Genomic DNA, 24,334 nt, shown 5'->3' with positions numbered 1-24,334 from the left:
CAGCAGACTTCTCGGTTTTCCCGGTCAGGGCGGCAGATAGATGACTCAGTCCCCCGGAGGAGCGAGTCCCCGACCACCACCACCCGCCTTCTCCTCTTGGGAGTGGTGGTCGTGGAACTCCCAACCTCAGGACAGCGCATCTCATGCCTTCCAACCAGCGGAGTCTCCTTCTGCTTTCTCGCCCCAGACATATCATCTGGTCCGCTCTCCGCAACGATACCTGTGGAGAGAACATGAAAGCGGTTAGTTACCTGTGTCTGTGTTACTGGAACCCGGACATTCCGCTTACCTCTTCTGGAGGTACAATGTACAAATGTACATTTGTACTGTAGACCTGCTCTCAGAATCCCTTTCCCCAGTCAGGCCTTTCAAGTGTAGGCAAGGCCTGAGAAAAGGGGAGGTAGAAGTGACATGCTTAGTACTTTTTTCAGGCCTGAAGAATTACTCTCTGTAGTCAAAAGCTTGTCTCCCTCATCAACAGAAGTTGGTCTTTCATAGGAACAGTTCACCAGTTTGAATCTATTCCTACAGTATGTATCTGTGTATGTATGGCAGCCTCAAATCCTAAATCTGTCTGAATTTTAATCTACCAATGTCGTAGAGTTTTCTACATTTTTCAAGTATTTAAAAACAAAGGGCCAGATCCTTTCCCCCATGGGCAGTGGGTATAAGAGGCCAGGGGAGGCTAAGCCTCCCCAAACAACCAGCCCACTGCCTTTGGAGCATGCCGCCGCCGAAAGGGCACCCAGGCCTTGGCCCTGCCCACACTCCACCCCGAGGTTCAGCTCCGTGTCGTCCTCTTCCTCCCACCCCTGAAGCCCCACGCTCACTCCACCTCAAGGGGTGAAGAGGTGAGCATGAGAGTGGTGAGCAGCCTGCTGACTGGCCAGCAGGTGGGCAGGCACCTCAGGAGAGGGGGCAAAAAGGTGCTAGCAGTGGGCAGGTGGGGCCTTAGGGGAGGGGGTGAAGGGACATGAGAGGAGGAGACAAAGAGGCGTGAGTGGTGGGCGAGGGGCCTCAGGGGAAGGGGCCAAGCAGGGCTGGGGGTGGAGCATGGGTGGGGCTGTGTATTTTAGTTCCATAAGTTAGAATTTTTAGTAAATATCCTTATTAAACTGTAGCTATTCCATACAACTTTATGACTTTTATATTAGAAAAAATACAAAAGGTCATTATTTACAAGAAAAGGTAAATGGAGTAGAATGTCGGTTAATCCTGGCCTGATTTTGTCCTGCAATTAATTAAATTGATCTGCAAGTATACAAAAGAAATCCTTGCATTTGTATTATGTGTACAAACATTAGCATTATATTACAAAGCATTATCAAGGATATCTTGGTTGTCAGACACGGTCATAGGTCCATCTCTGTTAGATGGCCATGAGTTCTGTAGGGACAATTCACAGGTATTTGCAGGCAGTTGGTAGTAGGTGTCAGTGAGCATTAGGATATGAGAAAAGGCAACACTGACATTATGTATGTTCAACATTTTTGTATGTTCCTATTGCTCATATTTCTAATGGTTACCCTTTAAGTCAGTCACCAAACTAAACACAGTTGTGTGAAACAGTGCACCATTATGACAGGTTTCAGAGGAACAGCCGTGTTAGTCTGTATTCGCAAAAAGAAAAGGAGTACTTGTGGCACCTTAGAGACTAACCAATTTATTTGAGCATGAGCTTTCGTGAGCTACAGCTCACTTCACGAAAGCTCATGCTCAAATAAATTGGTTAGTCTCTAAGGTGCCACAAGTGCACCATTGCCAGCATGGAATTTAATATTCTTTAATCCCCACATGGATACAAACAGTCAAAATGCCCATATATCCTGAACTTCATGTTCTCAGTCTGAATAATACATATATCCTTTTTTAATTCACAGTTCCACACTGATGTTTTCATATGAGGGTGCTTAAAGTTAGGCTCCTAAATCCATATTTAGGCTCTTAAACAAAAACAACTTCCACTGAGTTTAACAGGATTTGTGGGTGTCCAGCATTTCTGATCCCTTTTATTTCAATACCTAGTTAAGTATTATGGAGCTGAACTTTAGGCTGAATATTTTAGCCTATATTTGTAAAGGGGTGTTCGGAGTGGATACAGTAGCACCAAATGCATCTTGCACAGTACCAAAAACTGAGTTTGCTTCCTTATGGGATTGAAGCTGACATGAAGAAGTTAACAAATCAAGAATCTATCAATAAAGAAAAAGATATAAAAAAATTTTGTTTTGAAATGAAAAGACTTTTTGTAGACTATGCAATGATCATCTGAACTATAGACTACGCTAATCTCATAACTCACTATCACATACCTTCCCTGTGGTATGTTTCAACAGAGCATATCACAGCTCTGTAATTAATTGGACCAGTTTTCTACCACTGAAACTTAGAGAGCAATATGAGTCTCAAAATCCTGTAATTACAGTTTTAAGGATGTGAAGTACAGACTGATTGGTGTAAGTTATAAAATGGAGGTATCAGCAAAAAGTAAAAGAAGCTCAGAATGATGGTTCAGGAGAAAGGAAGTCATATTTGTGTACTTAGTACAAGAAGTGTACAATGTGAAGCTGTGCTCAGAAGTGTGAGATTCTTTCAATCATTCATAAATGGATTATACATGTTCTCACATATATTTGAGATAGCATAGTATATAAGTATTACCCCTATGCAGATTATTGTTAGTAAGTCTGGTTGTGTCTTAAAATAACTTTTACAGGATCTATTTAGATTCCAAAAAGATTTGGGGTCCAATTAGGAAGAATGGCATTTGATTTTGCACACATGCCATCGATTAAAGCTTTGCCACTAACATCATAGTGCAAGGTTAGGCTCTACAACATCTAATTATTGATCTGCTGATGCAATGAGGTATGTGATAGTGAAGTGTCATAAAATGCATGTGTAATTATTTACACCAGAGGAGGATCTGCCCCTACAGTGGTCTATACAGTTCTGTAAAGAGGAAAGGCCATGAAGGAGTGATGAGCAAAACAAGAATGATATGAACATCCAGCATTATCTATAAAATAAGGCAGACTGATATGAATCTGTGTCTGAGCAATATGAAGAGTCTCCAGACTTACCTGTGCTATTTTATCAAAGAGAGATTCAATACCTGATGGCATGTTGCTTGGTCAAAGGCCAGCTGCTCTATCTTAGCAAAATAATTGACAGCATTCCTGTTTAAAATGAGTTTGCCCATAGGAATTAGAGGATTATCTTTGTGAGGTTAAATCTAGAAAACATAACATAAATTACAATTACTGTATGTTATGTGACCCAGCAAGAAAAGAATAAAAAGACTCAACTACCTAAAAAAAAACCAACAAATTATGCCTGGCTACACTTTGGAAGTAAGCATAAGCGTAGTAACAAAAATTACATTCTAAAAATGGCATCTCTACAGAATGATAAAGAAATATACAGATAGAATGTTCAAAGAACTTATTATTATAGTAAGGCCCTATTGTTTGTAATGAAGAATTGTATTAAAATGCAATATGCTATATACATTTGTGTCAGCGTTACCTTTGTTAAATCAAAGGGATTAAACAGAAATTTTTCTGCTGTCTCAGATATCATGACCTGAAGTAGAAACTCCAAGATGGATAGTTTTCATTGGTGATAGTATTGTAAAGGTCAGATAGTCTGTAGTAAGGATTACAAAGGACTGATATTCTTGCTTCTTTGACACAAAGGTTTTTGATGTCCTCATCAGTCTGAAAGCAATATAACAAAGACATGATATTAGTTACAATTTATATTAAGCAAAATTGGCTAGAAAGTATCATAGAAATCAGAACAGCAAACTTTTAGGAACTATCAGATTGTGTGCCAAATTCTACCTTATATATGCCACATTGAAAATCTGAATATTGATGGAGAAATAAATACATTCTGAGCAGCATAACAGAAACCCAGCGATAGATACTACAATTGTGACAAAAATATTGGCTGATGCTCTTTAAAGATATTTACATTGCATTTGTGAAATTTCTAGGGCTTCTCTTCATTTTGTAATCTCTAAATATATGTCTCCGTACCCCATTACATGCATACACCCACTAAAGAACATGAAACCTACACCATTTTGTATTGTAACTTCTTATTAGAGGGAGAGCAGTAGTGGGGAACAGGAAGGGATTTGCTGCAATCAGCTGTGTTTCTATAGATATGCAGAAAGCAAAGCATGGGAAACAGCTATAAGTGCCCCCCAACCCCCAAACAAACAAAAGATCTAGAGGACAGGGTGTTGATAAGTACTTGAAACCCACATGGAAGCTGTCATGACAGCCATGTCTCAACAATCAGAGCACAGGGGTAAGTGACCTGGGATTATATTTATGGGCAGAGCCCCCCATTTTGTGTAAATTGTCTTAGGTCCATTGAAGATAAGTAAATCAATGTCTAAGCCCATCAATAATGCCACAGCTGAAAGCTGTGTTATAGACACTGTGAAGACTGTGTGTTGAGTACCTGCAGGGTGCATTACTATTTGCTGCCCACAGGAGACTGCTAGAGGGCTTGGAGCTTGCACTAGTATGCAGAGTTGCTACCTGGGAAACTTGTAGCTCTCACTAGGGGAGAGGCTATTCTGGATTTGTTTCTGATGAACAAGGAGGAACTAGTTGAGAACTTGAAGGTGGAAGGCAGCTTGGGTGAAAGTGATCATGAAATGGTAAAGTTCGTGATCCTAAGGAATGGTAGGAGGGAAAACAGTAGAATAAAGACAGCTGACTACAAGAAGACAGACTTCAGCAAACCATAAGTCCTTTCTTCAGCTATAGACTGCAGGCAGTAGAGGAAGGAGCAGAGTGCAGCGAATTTCAATGAGTTAATTCAAATTAGCCCCCTAGAGACAAACTGTAGTGATTTCTGCATGTTTGTTAACTGCCTGCAGCCAAAGTCTCTCCCTACTGCTCTGCTCTGGGAATACCAGGCCCAGTAACAGGTAAGTTTTTTTCTGAGTTTGGGTGGGAGGAAGAGCTTTCTGACCTGTAGGGGATCCTGAGCCTGGAAGGGGACAGGTAGAAGGATTCTGAGCCAGCAGATGGATTTTCTGAGCTAGAGAGGTTTGGGTTGTTTTTTTTTTGATGGGAGGCAGAAATGTGGGGTGGTCTGAGCCTGGGGTTCTCAGGTGGGAGAGGGTTCAGAGCTGAATGTTTACCTCCTAGCAGTGGAAAATTTTAAAAAGCAAGAGATGGGGTTCTCAGTCTGGGGAAATGTGTTGGGTGGGGGGCTTGTTACTCAGTTGGAGAGAACTGCAGTTTTAGGGAGGATCTGAGAAAGGAGGGGGATGGGTTGGATTGGCAGAAATGAGTGCAGGGTGAAATGGAGTCAATTGGTGAATGGGGATATAGGTGAATTGGTGAGCCAGCTGGATGAGAGGGGAATGGCAGGGAAAGAGCTAGATTGGAGGATGAGAGGCTGGGACTAAGAGAGAAGTGCAAAATGTGTCATAGAGAAATAAATACTGTTTTATCTCCCCTTACTCTTTACCTGCTTTCCCACAAACATGCTTCTTTCATGACACCCCCAACCTATGTTTGAAAGAATAATAAGCCTGCAGGGGAGGGAAGGGAGCCATAGCCCTCTAATACGCCTGGTTGGTTCTATCAATGGGCTCCTGCAAAGTGCTGAGCTCTTCCTTCTTAATCCAACAAAATATTTAAGTGACTAGGGGAGAGGCTATTCTGGATTTGTTTATGACAAACAGGGAGGAACTAGTTGAGAACTTGAAGGTGGAAGGCAGCTTGGGTGAAAGTGATCATGGAATGGTAGGAGGGAAAACAGCAGAATAAAGACAGTGGACTACAAGAAGGCAGACTTTAGCAAACTCAGAGAATTGGTAGGTAAAATATTGTAATCACTGAATGTATAGCCCTGTCATTGCCACTCAAGGAATTTGTAGAAAATAAAGATAAGGTGAACCTAGTTGCCTGTATATGAAAATAGGCAAAAGCAGCTCCCAAGGCTAATGTTGAATCAATCTAGAGAAAAGCTTTCAATCCCATGATATAGCCCTGAGATATTTCATATATATATGCTTAAACTGAGTTTTGAAATATTAGAATAAATCCAAGGGAAAGGAGTGGTCAAAGGGCAGGTCTGGCAGTCAATAGGTGCATGATAAATGTATATTATAATTTAGCAATTTATCAAATAGATATGTCTCTATCTAAAATGCCCTCCGTTACCCCCACACTAATTACACAGCCTTACCAACAGTGGAGTATCAAATTGGGGTTCTTTTTCCAATGTACTCGAATACCTTTACATCACAATATTTGATGATATGAACCACTTCAAAATTGCCAAAGGCTGCTGAAAAGGAGAACCCAAAATCATATCTATATGTCATTAGATTCCAGGGATGACCTAAAATGACCAATTCCACATCTTTTATAATGTAAAGGGTCATCATAACCAAAGACAGATATTAACTAAATACCAAGATACAGTGTGTTAGATCATCTAAGGAATGCTTATGTACAATTTCACAGGTCAAGCTGTCTGTTAGTTCCTTTCTCTCAAGGTATAGAGTGAAGTTGTACCAACTAGTGAAATGGATCATGCTATAATTTATGGATTGACAAATATTATCCTTTATTGTGTAGCAGGCCTCCTTGAGCCAATTGCCCCTAGATTCTTCTATGATCTCCAATGTGAAGTAGTATTTTTATTGTTGTTGTTGCTTTGTACTAGAAAACTAACTACATGGGTATCAGTGCAGAGTTTCAGCGAAATAATTTTCAACATACATTCTAAGGGCCTTTCTACATTTCACATACACCCATGTTATGTTACCCAGTTACAATATGGTTGAAAATTGTCATGTGGATAAGATCTAACTGTGTTGTAATTGGGATAAAGCTCAAGGCTTTAACTCTGCTTTACAACACTACCAAATCACGTGCACGATACAGTCTTAGCCATGTTGCTACAGGTTCCCCTAAATGTTGCTATTGCAAATTAATTAGGTCTTACATTGTATATTTCTCATTCTTCTTACCCTTTGCTATCATTTTTTACAATGTTGCCTCACTGCTTATTACACAGACTTGATTGCTTTTGATTCTTTGGCTTTCACTAGCTCTCCATTTTATAAATATAAATATACTTCCTTTGAAACCCACAAGTTCCTTTGGCATGCACAGCTCTCTTGGGAATCCTCTCTTTGGCCCAAGTGAACCATATTATCAGTGACAACTACATCTTAAATAAGAAAAGGGCCCCATGGCCCTACTGTCAAGGCACCATCAAATTAGGCCTGAATAAAGACTGGGAGTGGCTGGGTCACTACAAAAAGGAATTTTCCCCTCTGTTGAAACTGACACCTTCTTGTCAACTGTTGAGAATAGGCCACTTCCACCTTGACTGAATTGGCCTCCTTAGCACTGACCCCCCACCTGGTAAGGCGACTCCCATCCTTTCATATGCTGTAATATATATACTGCTTACTCTATTTTTCACTCCATGCATCTGATGAAGTGGGTTTTAGCCCACGAAAGCTTATGCCCAAATAAATGTGTTTGTCTCTAAGGTGCCACAAGGACTCCTCGTCGTTATTCCAGTTACAAAAATTTTTGAATTTCAATAGAGAGAACCAACCTGCAATAACAGACCCAACAAGTTATCATGCAAGTGTTCTGTGCCATGAGACTTAGAAATGATGAACAGTTGTTGCTGAAAGGTGCTTCTTATCTTTGATCTGCCAAATGAGCCTAAGCAAAATGGTTGGTTGGTTTTTTCAAACTATATGTATGAAAAGTTAATCAGACCTCTTCTGCTTCAGTTAAAGAAGCAATTGATAGAAGAAGGCTATTATGTCTTATGTAGGCCAGGCACTAGAAGGGGAAATGACACACTCTTTGCCAGTGGGTTACATACCTATTTGTGAGGATGTTGGTTAGAAGAGTGTCTGGATTCTGCTCCTCAGTCAGGGAGCAGAGTGTGATAGCCATAGATTTGGCAGTCACTTCTGAAAAGCATTGTGGTTCAGATTTCAATCTGCCACATTAGAGACCAGGGTCTATTTCCAGCTCTATCTAAAATGGCCTTGTGCAGCCTCTTAGTTACCTTCTTTGGAAAATAGGGAATGAGAGTTGCTTCTGGGTTAGAGATAATAACTATGAAGTGTACAGAAATATTAAAAGCACTCAGTAGAAGAGGTCAGATCAGACCCATAATGCCTGGGCTTTGGGCCCAGAGCACCTTCACCTAGACCAATGTGTACTTTGTGGGGGAAGGTGTTTACTTTGTGCATTTGACAGAGTGTGCTGTCAATTTCACCATGATTCCTGTGTAGTCAGTCAGTCTTTTCTCTAGATGAAAAGGCCTTTATACATAAGTACTGTATATATATATACAGTACTTATACAAGGGAACTGAAAACCCCTTAAATGAAAATACACAAGTAAATAAATAAATAAATTGGAACATTTTATTTCAAAGGAGCTCAGATACTGGAATGTCTTTGATATCAATTTGACAGTGTTTAAGACTTTTAGATTTCTATACAAAAGGATGGTGCAGTGCACCCCCAACTTTTACTGATCTGAGTGAGTTACAGGTGTGCAGCATGTTGTTGGGTTGAGCCATGAATCTGCAATTTTAGCTCAATAAATTTTGGTGATTCTCTGCAGTAAACAAAAATTGTAGTCCAGGAGGACTTTAGCCTTTAGACTAGATTACACTTACCTTAAGTAAACTGCAGGGTGAAGGTACATAGGTCTAACAAACGCATTCTTATGAGTTTTACTGTGTAACAGGGCCCTGGAGTATGCAGGGTATGTGTGTGTCCACTGCTCTTGTTAAGGCATTTGAGTCCTTGAAGACTGGAAACTGTAGTTGCAGGTCACATATTGGCTTCCTGTCTCTTAGGCTCAGTGGCAGAACAGCAGCCAGGAGAGTCCTACAGTCAGGGAAGGAGGGTCTCTACATTTGCCAGGTGAAGGCTGAGAGAGAGACATCAGTAGGGACCAGTAACCAGCAGGAGGAACATCTCAGAACTGTGAAGCTTTAGAGACAATGGCTAGGCAAGATCCTGAGGGGCAGTGTGAGACTATCGGTCTGAGTCGTTATGAATTTCAGTAACAAAAAAGCTTTGAGAAGTGGAGCTGTGCTATTGTTTGGAATGACATTTAATCTTCCCCAGCTGGGGAGATCAGCCTACATGCTAAATATCGCTTGCTTACAAACCTTTATTTCAATTTTATGAAAGTCTCAATTTGGAAGAAAAAAATTAAGCTCTCGACCAATGAAAGTGCAGATTTTATGTAAATCCTTTAGAACATTACATAAAATGAGTATTAATCATGAACCTTGTATACACAATTGGGAGCAGAGTATAATCCAATCAAATTAGTGTGATGTAAAATGTGTATTAAAATGCCTACACTCATCAATCTAGGCCATCCTCCCCACAATAGAGCCTGCAATTATTTTAATTGAATTTTGTGAAAAAAAGTGGGAGGTATGTGGGTAAAACCACCATAACCACTGCAGTATTCACACACTTATGTAAATATGTGTTGTTAATAAAAATACTTTGCATTTATAGGCTGAAACACACTGTATGATAGCAGTGTGTGGTCAGCAATAGAATCCTGGAACCTTGACTCCTGTTCTCTTGTTTTCCATGAGACAGAAACCATTCCTCACTTTAAACTCACTACATTATCTGGGAAGTCATCTGGCTGCTCTGTGCCTCCATTTCCCTATCTGTAATATGGGGGTAATACCTCACAGGGATATTGTGAAAATTAATGCATATAAAGAACACTGATGCTGAGATGAAATGCTGTAGAGGACAAAGGATCATTCTCTCCAAAATGCTCTTCTGCGAACTCAATGACCAGTAGCGGGCAGCTCCATGCTCTTCGTCAGCAGCAGCCCTTCCCTACGCAATCACCATCTCATTGTCCCTGTCTTCTCCAACCCCACCCATGAGAGCAATCTTCTCACTGACCCCAGCTAGTCTCTTTGCCTTTTCCCCCTCAGAGTCAGAGTTGCCATTTCACTGACCCTTTCACTTCTGTCTCTGCTGAAGCAGTAGCTATCATGTCACTTATCCTCACTGTTCTCCCATGAAGTGGAAGATAGCATAGCACTGACAAACTCTTCTCCTGCCACTACCATCCCAGCATTGATACCCACCTATTAGAACACTGGGGTCTGCTATGTACTGGGGCTGTTTGGCCCAAAGATTTGGAAGTGGGGTTTATAGAGGAAAACAACTTATCCCACAGCAGAGTTGGTGCCATCCTTGGCACAGGAGAGCAACCAGCACTGTGCAAGCCTTATTGGCAGAGAGTGGGGCCTAGCCCACCAGACAGGTTAAACTCCACATCCTCACAGAGACTGCCACTAGCTCACAGTAGTACTTCAAGCTGATTAGTGACTTTATCCTCTATTCATTAGGCTAGAGAACATGACAGTGAGTACAGCCCACTGGTAGGGGTATTCTGCTGGGAGGAGGGAGACTCAGGTGCCAGTCCTCCTGCTCTACTGAACATTTAATTATTTGTAAAAAGTGGAAGAGACTCAAATTCAAATCTTTCCTCCGCATCACGCAGAGGATCCTGAACCCAGCTCTCTCATTTCCTGGGCGAATGCTCTAATCACTACACTAACAGTTCCAGGAGGACAGCACCTCCTCTGGTTGTTTTGTGTGGGTTTAGATGTGCTCAGAACACATCTCCTGTATTAGGTTCCAAAGACAAGCGAGACAGGGGAATGTCCTGTTTGTGAATTCTGCTGGGGCTTAGGCACCAGTTAGACACTGAGCTTCTGGGCGGTGACAGGCCATGGCAGCTGTGTGCATGACCAGCCACTGAAATTTAGGAGCCATGGGGACTTTAATGGCAGAAAATTATGCATCTATAGACTTTAGGCACTTAACAGGGTTATGCAGCAGTTGTGTGTGGTTTTTGTGGGTGCCTAAATTTTGAGTTTTGTGGCCTAAGTCCCATTGTGAATTCTACCCCTAGACTCCAGTGTGATGCCAAAGTTTGTTTGTTGTAGCCTCTTCCCTGACTTCTTGGGGTATGTCTATGCTGGGGATGGGGGGAGGAGAGTAATAAAAAACCCTGAGGCCTCAAGTCTCTATAGACTCGGGCTTGCGCTGTAGTGCTGAAAATAGCAGCGTAGGTGTTCCCGATTGGGCTGTGAAAGCTGGCAAGGTGGGGGTGGGCTTCAGAGCCTAGGCAGGATTATCTACACTATTTTTAGTGCTGTAGTATGAGCCCCACAAGCCTAAGATTCTAGACCTGGGCTCTGAGATTTGCTGCCAGGGGTTTTGTTTTGGGCAGTGTTGTCAGGTGGCATGTGTGTGCGCTCTCTCTGTATACTGCACCGCCTGTGAAGATAGCCGGCTCAGCAGACCTCAGTAGTAGTGCTCAGAAAGACCAGACTCCATTTGATGGTGAAGGCGCTTGGCCAGGTTTATTGCTGATCAAGCCTGGTACCAGTGCCTGATAGATTCTACAGGTACACAAATGCATGTATGCCTATGACAATGGACTCCACTCGGGCAGCAGTGGGACTTTCTGCTTCTCCCTAGGCTGGACAAAGGTGCCCCTCCTAGGATTTCTCTTTTATACATTGATCCAAACAAGTTACGTCTTACACTTCTGACATGGTTAGTTACCAACCTTACACCTTGTACCTGCTGGTTCAAACAAAACATTTCCATCCATCATCCTGTCCTGCCCTCCACTCCTTGTTTTACAGGGCGGTAGGGTGTATTCCTGAACTTTCTCCTACGATTGTGTTTAGGTGGGGGTGTACCTGTACTAACCTTCTTGAATGTATAGATGAACACCCTGTGGCAACTACTTCTTAGGAGTGCTTGTGCTTTTGCAACGTTCAGTGCTTTTGCCAAGTTCATGTAACAGACAGTGAACTTATAAGCAGGCATTTGCTTTATGATCAGGCCTGACTTTTCCTGACTTTGGTTCAAACCTCAGGCCTTGCATAAGGCCCTATGCTCCAGGCTCTCTCTCCCTAGAGTACTTATAGACATTGCCTTAATTGCTCATTCTGGTCAAGATATGAGACCAGTGAGTTGTCTAGATGCACCACAACTAGAACTGATTTCCTGTGCAGATTTAATTGTAAGCTTTCCCTCCTATGCAGCCAGCATGCAAACTCCCTTCCACAATGCCCTTCCTAAGCCAGGATTGCTATCCCTATCTACCTACTATTTATACAGGTTGCTTTTCTGCGCATAAAGGGAGCATAGAGTTTTGTTTGTATACGGAGCAGAAAGTAATGATTGAGAGAGTAAATTACTCTTCCTAGTCTGCTTTTTTATTTATCTGACAGTTAACAGTCAAAGAATGAAATGAGTAGTTGTATAACTATAAAATAGTAATGGAAGAATAGTTGTTACCATGTGACTTCCCAAAAGGTTTCTTCTATCTGTGGGACACTGAATCCAGGTTTTTCTTAGAAAATGAGCTGCTATTGAAACAAAGGAGATTAAAAGTGAGTCTTCCCTGAAACAAGATTGAAAAAGTATGAGGAAAAACTGGGGGAAATCTGGAAAACATGTCAAAAACAACAATTCTCATATTCCAGGCATTAAGAGAGGGTTTAGAAGGTAAAAATACAATTTCTTTTCTTCAGCAAATGCTCCCACAGGCCCCCTCAGCTTTAAATCAAACCTTCCTCCATTTATTATGGAGACAGTGCAGTGAATATGCTGAAAATGGTAAAGCCAGGGCTGTGATATTTAAGCTACTAAAATTCAATAATAAACTCCTAATAATGGATTGTCTTTTCTTTTGATATCTTATTGCAACATAAAATGTTAAATAAGATAGCCTAGAACCAGAGACTCCACATCTCCTCACTCCCTCAAAAACACATCAAGTATGAAATTATAAATTTAACCTCAAGAGAACTTGAACAAGTGGTTCTGGTGAAACTTTTACATTAATCCCATCTTAATATTTTTGGAAAATCATCAGTTTATGTAAAACAGTGAGCTGTATGAATTCAACCAGTGACGGTCAGAGAAAGGTGCAAGCAGAATACTGTGTCTATTAAAGAAAGATTGAGGGTTTCTTCCAGCTCCTGTTTTCATCAATGACAAAACTTTTATTGATCTAAATAGAAGAAGGATTGGCCAACTGCTTAGTAAATCCCCCCGAAATAATATGTAGTTTACAGACACAGCGTGGAATAATAGTTAGAACACGGAATAATAATCAAAACTCCTGGGTTCTATTCACAGCTCTGCCATTGTGTAATTTTGAAAAAGTCAATGGAATTTTTTTTTTCTGAAACTTCCATTAGTTTTGGGTTCCTCTGTGTATCCAACCTGAAACATTAAAGGCCTGAGAGTCAGAAATGCTTAACACCTGCAACTCCCATTTACCTCAGTCACTGTTTTTACAGTGTGTAAGGCCTACAGAGTGGCTTTTAGACAAGAAAAACTCAGGTCCTTGCAAGCTCTGCCTCACAGAGTTCCTGCTAATTCACTGCTGCCTACAAAATCAGAAGTGCTCTAGTTCAAGTCTCAGATGTGATACTGAGCACACTAGTGTTTTACCAATGATCTGAGACCTGAGATGTTTCTGAACTGTCTGCCCTAGTTTCCAGACACAAATACACAAGCACCCATTGATACACATTAAGAGAAGGATCCAATCCCTCACTGATTTTTCTTTCTATGGGGAATTTTCACTTATCTATTTTATAATGTTGAGTAAAGCCCAAATTAAAATGTAGTAACATGCCATGTTAACTTTAGTCATCTATGATAAAAGGGAAGTCTGGACATGCTTGCAGGTACTTGTTTACTTTACAATGAAAGTTGAAAAAGTCCTGGTAAGGAAGATATGAAAGGGCTTTAATAGTTTTTGGGGAAAAAAGCGTTCTTCACCCTCAACCCTTGGAATCTTGAAACATAGCTTCATGTGCACAGCTTGGGTGTTTTGTTTTGTTTTTTAAACAGAGATCATTAGTATTGGGCTGTTTGTAATCAACTCCTACATAACTGTTGTAGTTAATGCTTTAATTCTAGGCTGAGGAGCCACACTACCAAGACGTCAGAATATTTGGACTTTGCAACATATCCAGAGCAAAGCCAACTGTTGGGCTCTAAAATTCTTTCCACTGTCACTCATGGGTCATGTGATTCAAGTGCTGCTAGGCAACACCTATGGCCAAGAAGGAAAGTATACACTACAACTCATTCCGAAGTGATGGTATTGTGGAACTGGTATCTGGATCATCATGTGCATGTGGTGGCCATTCACTAAGAAAGCAAGGAAAAGAGCCAGGCAGACCAGCTGACAGTCGCAGCTTCATTCCAGTATCTCCATGATTCTTGGTTTAACCGTTGTCCTCAGTGTTTTAAATGTAACAATTTCTACATAGTCCATGTTTAACAGAATCAGATTTAAAATATATTCAAAAAGGTTTGAAGATAATGCCACTATGTTACAGGAAACTGCTAAAAGTCCAGATTACATTTTGCAAACCAATATGGAACACCTTTAATCCTGAAAGATTCCAAAGTCTCTTGTAGAATTCCTCTGAGATAGAAGCTTTGGGCCTGGACCTGGGCCCAATTAAGTCAGTAATAAAATTCCAACTGACTTAAATGAAAACAGAATTGGGCCTTATTTATAGGAATCTTTTCATTCACCACTGAAATGTAGCCAGTTCTAGCTCTACAGGCTTTAGGGCTGGTAAGTAATATATCCAACTGAACCAGTAAAAGAGATTTACATAAACTTAAATAAATTAGCAGAGATGGTATCTGGCCATGGTAAAAATTGTGCTGGATTCTGAAAACTGTTTCCTTAATCTCCTGGACAACTAACATTTACTCAAAAGAATGTAGTTGGTAGCCGGTATGTTTAGTAATCATTATGTGCAGTTCAACTACTTATAGCCTAAAAAAAAACAAAGCCACATTTGGTTAACTGCAAGCAATTTTATTGTAAAATCTAAACCGTAAATGATTAGAAACAAAATTACTACTTTCATCACTACCTCCCTTGCATAAAATATACCCAACCCAGTATCTTCCATAAGTAAACAAAACAAATTTTAGCCTTCAGTTGTTATTCCACCTGGATATGAATTAACTACTATCAGATACATTGTACTACAGGAAACTAGAGTTAAGCAAGAAAGTTACTGTATGTATATGGATTCCTTTACTACTTGCAATTTATTTATTTATTTTTAAAGTACTGTAATGCTCACATACTGGGCAATTTATTTTTGACAAAATCAGGTGAAGTTCTATCAACATGAACACCAAATTAGTTCACCTACATTGATAATCACAGTATTTATATAAGTTTTTTTCAGTTGTTTAGCCAGAAATTTGGGACCTTACCTCAAAAACCAATTGAAACACAATTTTTTCCATTTAAGTATTCTGAGTTTAATTTCCTAAACAAAAATAATTTTTAGCCTTAAAGAGAGATCTGCATAAAATCATTACCAGCCTAGAATACTGGTGTTACAAGGTACTAGATTATCAGAGTCAATCACTTTTGATTGCAGACATAAGAAGAGACACGTATTATTGCATCAAGCCTGAAAGACATTTATATCTTGTGTGGACATCTGCTACATTTGTTACTGTCTGACAGCTTATTCTCCAGTTAGGTGGATGTAAAATCCACGGACGGACCAACTGCATGTAGCACACAGTTTACAGGTTAGATCGTTCCTTTGCAGACATGCGAGATGTAGATCGTGTATACGTTCTAATCATATCCTAAAAGCAACATGAAATTAATTAGGCTATGTAGAACATACATTTAGGGCAAATTCTATTAAAAGAAGTTTCTTACATTTGAACGCAGTCAAATCAACATTAAAGAAACTAACCGGTGCTCATTTAGTAAACAGCACAAGTGAAACATTTTGTTTAGTAACTGCCATTTTATCCCTTTCTCTTTATGCAATTGTAGCAGATAAAGTTATTATGTGCTAAGCTAACTAGAGTATTAAGTGTATGCATGGACACCTTCTGAAATATAAAACCACTAAAATTCAGTCCTTGTAAAGCACCAACTAATTTGGACCAATTAGCATTGCAATTAATGGCGATTCTCTCATTGTATGATTATCAAAACACTGAATTATCCGCAAGTAAAAAAAAAACCCTCAAAATTATATTCCACCAAGGTAGAGAGTCATGAAACAAGCTAAGGTATTCAGCCAATCAAAGTCTTGTTAAGTAGAAAGAAGCCATCCTTAACATACCTGTTTGCCAGCTTCAGCATTGTATTTGTCCAGCAGAGCTTGAATACGGGCACCATAGTCAGGATGAACATCAGTGAAGTTTTTCACCTGAAATAGTAAGGAAAATCACGGCTTGAACAGACAATTTCATTTCTCAGTTTCACATTCATACTTGGTTCTTGCCAATTCCAAAACCTGCCATCAATAGGCTATATTTAATAAGAATTATCAACAATTCCCCAAATCAAGCACCAGTTCATATCTAGACCAGGTAGCAAGGAGTGAATCATGGGAATTAAGTCACCTAGGACAACATCCTGATCTACTGCAAATTAAACAAACATTGCACAGGTGTTTTCCATTGGGGGGTGATGAAGCCATTCTTCTTCCTAGCACCATTAATGTTGTTCTCCTGGATATTTCAGCAGAGTTAAATTTTGAGGAACTTTTCATCCTTCAAATAAAACCTTTATGGCCTTGACCAAACAAGGGTGGTTGGTTTTTTGTTTGTTTGTTTTGAGTAAGATATCCCTATTTTAAACACTCAGTGCAAAGCACGTATGCAGTTTAATACCTTTAAAATTCTGTTAGCCTGCCCCACAACACAGGAAGCGCAAATCACTATACTTCCACATGTGTGTGTTGAAAGTGTCAGCTCATCATGCTGCCAGCTTTAGCATTCTCCTTTATAATTACCGGTATGTACAAAATTTGTTAATTCTTTACACTCTACTGGTCATTTGTTACATAAAAGAACAGATCAACAAGTATTCTCCAAAAATACAATTTCTGACCTTCTCTTTTCATCCCCAAACTGTTATATTTGCAAACTGCAATACTGTAAGACACCAGCAGAAGCTAGACTTAAGCTAACACAATAAAATGCTACAGTAAAAGTGGTTATCTGGCACTTTACCAACCAGAAAGCTCTGGAAACCAACATTTCTGATATCCATTAAAAGTCTGGTTGGTGTGGGGCCAGCAGGCCCCCTACCTGGCTCTGCGGGGCTCCCCAGATGAGGTACCATGTCCTTCCTCCTCCTAGGTGGAGGAACAGCCACTGGGGCTCTGTGAGCTACCTCCATCCCGAGCACTGGCTCCGCAGCTCCCACTAGCTGAGAACCGCGGCCAATGGGAGCTGCGGGGGCAGCACCTGCGGGCAGAGGCAGTGCACAGAGCCGCCTGGCCACTCCTCTGCCTAGGAGCAGAAAGGATATGTTGCAGTTGCAGGGAGCTTCCCGAGGTGAGCACCACTCAGATCCAGCATGCTAAAACCCCTTTAGTGCCCCTACCCCAAGCATCCTCCCACAACAAAACTCCCTCCCAGAGCCCACACCCCACACCCCTTCCCATGTCCCAGCCCTAAGTCACATCCAGCACCCAAACTCACTCCCTCCATTGGTAATTATAACTCTTAGTTAACCACAATTTTTGACTAACCAGCACCCCCCATTCTCCCAAAGTGCCCGATAAAGCTTTTACTGTACTTACAGCTTTCTTCTGGATGAAATGCTGAGCATCTTTAAGATGGCTAGCAATGTTCTCACACAGTCTTTGGCGTTCATCTTCTTTCAGCACTTTGGTATAGAACACTCTCACCTTAGGATTGAAGTCAGTAGTTTAGTTTATGTAAGGCAAGGCCAGTTTTACTCTGATTCTATCAAAAGCTCCTCATTAACAGTAGTTAAACTGTTAAAGCTCAGGTCTTTAAACTATTGCAAGAAAGCATGAAATATTGGTTGGTATTTTCCCCAGCATAGTCCAACTGCTTCCCACCGTGATGTACAACTAAGTTTTTACATGAGGGAAGGAATAAGAAAGAGGCAAAGAGAATGACATGCTGCTGATGAAAGTAGCAGTTCCAAGTCAATATTAGATTAAAGATGCAGCCATTCTGCTTCCTAGAACCATTAATGCTATTCTGCTGGATAGTTTAGCAAAATTAAATTTTGAAATTTTACATCTGCTTTACAAGACAAGTCCATTTTAACAAATCAATTTTTAACTACTCTTCCAGTTTCTAAAATTAATATTGGACTATTTCAGGAAGTAATTTACAACTGTATCTTACAATTACATATTTCTCCTCTGACACTATCTATAAAAAAAGCTTATGAATGAGATTTGCAAATGTACTGGCAACACTGTTTCTAGCGTTACGTCACAAATTCTGTGTTCACTGCTATTTGTTTAATTACTTTAATTATCTTATACATCAATGTAATCCAGTTCTGTTGGAATTAACACAATGCGATACAAATGTTATAGTTTAGATATCTGCAGCAACTAATTACATCAAGCTCGGAAAAAAAAGAGCTAAATTCTGCATCTGGGTATTCGTGTTCAGGTTGGCCCAAAAAAATTACTATTTGCATTACTTAGTGTAAAGAAACATTTCTTAAAGGTTAACTGAAATGACAGTATTCTAAGGAAAGTGTGGTTCTTAAGAGTAGGGGAAGTGTTACCAAGATACCTAGAGAAAAGTGATAAAATGTGGAGAAAATATGTTTCTGGTAAAATATTGGACTTTATATTCTCTTGGTATCACACTGCAATAAAACAGGTGACCCTCACTTTTGCAGGTGCAATTTTGCATGCAAAAGAAATGTACATGAAAATTTGAACTGGTCATATCTGAGTTGAAGAAAGTGCTGTGGAAGAATGAGTTGTGAGGAACCACAGCTTTTTCACTGGGCAGTCAAAGTCAAAGCAGTCCTTGAAATTAGGGCTGTCAAACTATCAAAAAAATTAATCTTGATTAATTGCAAGATTTAAGAAGTTAATCTCAGTTAATCGCAGTTTTAATCGCATTGTTAAACAATAACAGAATACCAATTGAAAATTATAATAAAGGTATGGATGTTTCTATATTTAATATACTGATTTCAGTTACAACACAATACAAAGTGTACAGTACTCACTTTGCTTATTACAAATATTTGCACTGTAAAAAATATAGTATTCTTCAATTCACCTCATAAAAGTACTGTAGTGAGATCTTTATCATGAAAGTGCACTTATAAAAGTAGACTTATTTTTTTGTTACACAACTGCACTCAAAAACAAAACAATGTAAACCTTTAGAGCCTATAAGTCCACTCAGTCTCACTTCTTATTCAGCCAATCGCTAAGACAAACAAGTTTTTGTTTACATTTATGGAATTATAATGTTGCCCGCTTCTTATTTACAATGTCCCCTGAAAGTGAAAACAGATGTTCGCATGGCACTTTTGCAGCTGGCATTGCAAAGTATTTATGTGTCAAATATGCTAAATATTCATGCTTTGGCCGCCTTTCCAGAGGACATGCTTCCATGCTGATGACACTCACTAAAAAAAAATAATGCGTTAATTAAATTTGTGACTGAATTCCTTGAGGAAGAACTGTATGTCTCCTGCTCTGTGAGTTACCTGCATTCTGCCATATATTTCATGTTATAACAGCCTCAAATGATGGGCCAGCAAATAAACAAACCTATATTTGTAAGTTTCACTTTCACAATAGAAATCACACTATAGTACTTGTATGAGGTGAATTGAAAAATACAAATTCAAAAATATAAAGTGAGCACTGTACACTTTGTATTCTGTCTTGTAATTGAAATCAGTAAATTTGAAAATGTGGAAAACATCCAAAAATATTTATAAATTTCAACTGGTACTGTATTATTGTTTAACAGTTCAATTAATCACAATTTTTTTAGTTAGTCGCATGAGTAATTAATTTGCAGCCCTACTTGAAATTAATTGGCATAAAGATCTTTCAAGGCCTCCTCAGAACTGGCCTTAAATTTAGGCTAGATGCTTCAAGGGAAAACCAACATCCACATAATACAGTCAAATTCCAGAACAATATTATAATAAGTCCTTTTCACACAGCATACCTGAGACACATTATCCTCATTTTCACTATTGAAGCGCTGCACATCATAGCATGCGACAGACATGCGGCTCTCCTTCAAATTGGGCTGATCTTCAGGACCAGTAAAACTGTTTGGATAATAATTTGGGGCACCACCTTTAAAAGAAAAGATCAAAATATCAGTCCTTTTAGTTTAGATTAGGAGACAGTGAAATTATAAAGCACCTTGAAGGAATATATTCAAACTGATTTAGATAATCCTTTTACCCGGTTATCATGCCTATATTTCCTTCGCTTTCTTTGTAAAACAGCTGCCAACACTTTGCCTCACACTCTTCAAAAGATACAGCTCAGCAGTTACAATGTTCTGCAGCCTCAAACCCATATCTGATATAGCTGGTCAAAACTTGGAATTTTGAACATTTGTTTTTGTTCTAAATCGGAACAAAAGCAAAATTTCCTGTGAAATGGAAATTCTGAAAAAATAAAATAGAATATTTCAAATATCAATCACATTAAGCACTATTACTACAGGTATCATGAAATAATGCACCTAAAAATATAAGTTAGTTTTAAAACAATTATTTCCATTTTTCTGAAATTAAGTTCTCAAACAAAAATTTCTAAATTTTGGAATGTTCGTGGGAAATTTAAAAAAAAAAAAACAACAAAAAACCTACAACCCCCCAGTTTTGTCAAAATGACATTTTCTGAAGGAAAACTTTCAACAAAAATTTTCGAACCAGCTCTAGTATCTGGATTTGAATCTACCCATTTCTAATTTCCTGAGTTTTCTTTAAAATTCCTGGTATTAAAAATTAAGGCAGAATCTAAACCCCCTCCCTGTGTGGAGGGAACCTGTTCTGTGCAAAAAGGAGGCTCAGTCACCTGCACATACTGTCTCCCATCCCATATTTTTAATGGCTCAATTATGCAAGATGCCAAGTGCTCTGACCACAATCTAGCAAAACAGTTGAACACATGCTTAGCTTTAAACCTATGAGTAGTCCCATTTACTTTAGATACCACTGACTTCAATGGGACCACTCACATACCTAACAGTTAATCATGTTTTGCTGGATCAGGGGCCAAAATGTTCAGCATCTTGTAGGATCAAGGCCTGTGAGAGATGAAGAGGGTGTTTTAAATTGTTAAGCACCAACTAACTTTTTATCCAAAAATTACTTAAATTTAAAGTCTAGCAAAATAAGAAATGGCATGCCATATCAATGCCAATTCAGGGATGTTACTCCCACAATTTTAGTCAAATGGGGTTCATCATTCCTATGGGAATACCACAATTAAAGACAAACAAAAGAATCTATTAATAGTGATTGAATAATAACAAAATTAATGACTAATAATTCATTAATAATGGCTAGGATTAATTAATGACTAAGAAAGGAAAAGAGAACCATAGCATACAAGCTGTAAGTGACATTTACTACAGTACATCTTTCTCTGGTGAACTTTGAACAGAGATTTATGCCTTAATATTGGGTCTACCTCTGCTGGGCATGCTCTTTTCTACCAAAAGTAAAAGCACAGTCTGTATTTTCCCCAATATCAGTACTGAGTCCTTTCTTAGACTATGTCTACGCTAGCACTTTTGTTAGTAAAACTTCTGTCGGCCAGGGGTGTGAAAAAACACACCCCTGACCAATGTAAGTTTCACCAACAAAAGCACGAGTGTGGAGACGCTCTCCCGCTGACATAGCTTCTATCACTCATTTGGGGTCATTTAATTATGCTAAAGGAAGAGATCTCTCCCGTTGGCATAGAGCAGCTACACAGGAGACCTTACAGTGACACAGCTGTAGTGGTAAAGCTCTGCTGCTGTAAGGGCCGTAGTGCAGACATAGCCTTATTATCTCATGGATAACCATGAGCAAAGGAATTTTGTTTAAGGATTGATGAATCCTGTATGGTTTATCATGGACAACCTAAACAGTTTATAAATAGGCAGAGTTAAGTAATCTTAACTAGAAAAGGAGTACTTGTGGCACCTTAGAGACTAACCAATTTATTTGAGCATGAGCTTTCGTGAGCTACAGCTCACTTCATCAGATGTATACAGATACAGATACATCTGATGAAGTGAGCTGTAGCTCACGAAAGCTCATGCTCAAATAAATTGGTTAGTCTCTAAGGTGCCACAAGTACTCCTTTTCTTTTTGCGAATACAGACTAACACGGCTGTTCCTCTGAAACCTGTAATCTTAACTAAGATCCTATGAAATCAAAGTGTTTGACTTGGTTAATTAAAAGAAGCCAGTCAAGGTAGAGTCTTGATGCAGGAAAATGAATGAAAATTAAGAATCTTACATTTAAATTAAATCCCATTATTTCTTGCAGTTTACCAAGGTTAGCTCATGTTTCCTTTCTAAGAATACATAGTCTAAATATTCTGGCTTTTAATAGGAGAAGCTGTTAATACCTTAAATGACAATACCATTTCACTATCCCATTAAAATTATTACAGGAAGAATTTAGGCAAATCCTTTGGCACTGCTTTTGTTAACTCCACCTCACCAACGATGCTGAAGTCTAGGTGACATGTTGCAGAAGCAGTGCTGCATTGGGAGGCTGCTTCTCCTGGATGCTGTGCTGTGGCTTCTTTGCCTTGTCAGCTATCTTCTTGCTGCTGCTGCTTGCTTGTAAAGAGGTGAACTATGCTGAACTGAGTGCTGCTGTTTACTCCCTCAGTTCAGAGAGATTTATTATCTCTCTGTAGAGGGAAGAAACCCCTCTTTTAGGGGCTTGGTTGCTTCAGATACCAGTTTGTCACAGTTCAGTGCCTTAACACCTTTGTCTGATGATCTGAGTGTATACCTTCAGCTTACGAATATGCCATATGCTACCGAATATGTAGTAGGATTGTAATTCTTCAACTTTGTGGTTATTTTGCATTCGTCTTTGTGGTAGTAAATCAGCAGAACATCTTTAAGCATAGAATTTTAACTTTTTATTCAATACATTTATTGAGACATCCTTTGAACTCCACCAGGGCTCACAAGAAGTTGGAATTCCCTTTCAAATGAGTCCAAACACTATTTCCTCTGAGCTCTGAAAGTAATTTTTTGGAAAAATTACATAGTTCTTAAGAGTAGGGATGTAAAATGTTAAGCATTAATCTTACCAGTTACCCCGCCTTAACTGTTAACCCCCGCACTGGCCGGCGCAGTCGGATCAGCCCCAGCCGCATGCAAGCCAGATGGGCCCCAGCCACACAACAGCCAGCCCTTTAATCAGTTAGCCGTTTAAACAAAGCATTTTTTAGTAGTTTAAACAGTTAACTTTTTAAATGGTGATTACATCCCTACTTAAGAATGTCTTTGAACTTAAATGGTCATCACAGATGGTATTGTCTTTTTTTCTTACCATTCTTGGAGAGAAGGTTATTGTCTGAGTTTGGTAACTAGTTGCTTAAGCAATGCCAGATATTAACTGAAGAATTAATTATCAATATTTTATATTAAAATGGCTTGTATTACTAACCAGTTATAGCATCAAATGATCTTAATATATTTGTACATAAAATATCTCACAATTCACACAACCATGGAATCAGGCAGTTATTACATGATGGCTTGCATTTAGATGCAAAACTGCAAATATCTCAAAAACAATTGTATGCAATTTTAAGAATTTGAGAAGCAAAGGTTTTCTTTCACCTTAAACATGGAAAGGAGGGACGTAATTAATATCTTCTGTAAGATATTTCCCAATCACAAATATTCTCATTCAAATTTAAACCATAAAAACTTTGAGTGTTTACATAAGAAATCAGTTTCAATAAGGATATTTCTAGAATTCTTTTTGTGGGTTTAAACTAAGATTTTTCTTTGCAAAGAGGAGGAATAAGAGACCCACTTTCCCCCCTTGGTTTATAGTTCTGGTAACACATCCTAAGCGTTACTTCTTTTTGGAATTTTCTGAATAAGAACATCCTCGCATTCTTTTATACAGTTAGGATTTTTTTTCAAACAAACATCTTACAACATCTGTTGTCTTGAGATAAAGATAATATCTATAACAAACTGGTATCTTATACATGAAGGATGTGTTCTACTCTTTGATAAGGCATACATGTTGATTTGTTTGCCTTTTTGACCACATGGTTCCTAGACTTACAACCAGACAGCTGTAGTACATTTACAACTTGTAATTAAACACTCCTATCAAATATTCTTATAAGGCAAAAATCACTAAACACTGCAACATCTTTCAAAAATTATTTTAAAAAAATATAGAA

At 39.1% G+C, this 24,334-nt stretch overlaps 1 protein-coding gene and 1 long non-coding RNA gene across 3 annotated transcripts in view; both read right to left on the bottom strand.

Annotated features, from left to right (window-relative positions):
- Positions 1 to 1,755: 1,755 nt before the first annotated feature.
- On the bottom strand, positions 1,756 to 14,344 carry LOC142072523 (uncharacterized). The gene is made up of 3 exons (XR_012668922.1): positions 12,395 to 14,344; positions 3,529 to 3,719; positions 1,756 to 3,235 (listed from the first exon to the last, which is right to left on the bottom strand). It is a non-coding gene; the product is annotated as an uncharacterized LOC142072523 (long non-coding RNA).
- Positions 14,345 to 14,930: 586 nt separating this feature from the next.
- The window catches only part of CAT (catalase), a 40,726-nt gene continuing 31,322 nt past the window's right edge, over positions 14,931 to 24,334 (bottom strand). For both annotated transcript variants that reach the window (XM_048853689.2, XM_048853690.2), the window contains 4 exons: positions 20,102 to 20,235; positions 17,710 to 17,817; positions 16,240 to 16,326; positions 14,931 to 15,748 (listed from right to left, as the gene is read on the bottom strand). In XM_048853689.2, coding sequence (XP_048709646.1) covers positions 15,683 to 15,748; positions 16,240 to 16,326; positions 17,710 to 17,817; positions 20,102 to 20,235 — 395 coding nt within the window. In that variant the 3' untranslated portion in view covers positions 14,931 to 15,682. The remainder of the gene's footprint in view (positions 15,749 to 16,239; positions 16,327 to 17,709; positions 17,818 to 20,101; positions 20,236 to 24,334) is intronic.

Source organism: Caretta caretta, chromosome 6 (assembly GCF_965140235.1).
Source record: "Caretta caretta isolate rCarCar2 chromosome 6, rCarCar1.hap1, whole genome shotgun sequence".
NCBI lineage: Eukaryota > Metazoa > Chordata > Testudines > Cheloniidae > Caretta > Caretta caretta.
Note: the sequence above shows the minus strand (reverse complement) of the source record. Positions and strands in the feature narration are given on the sequence as shown.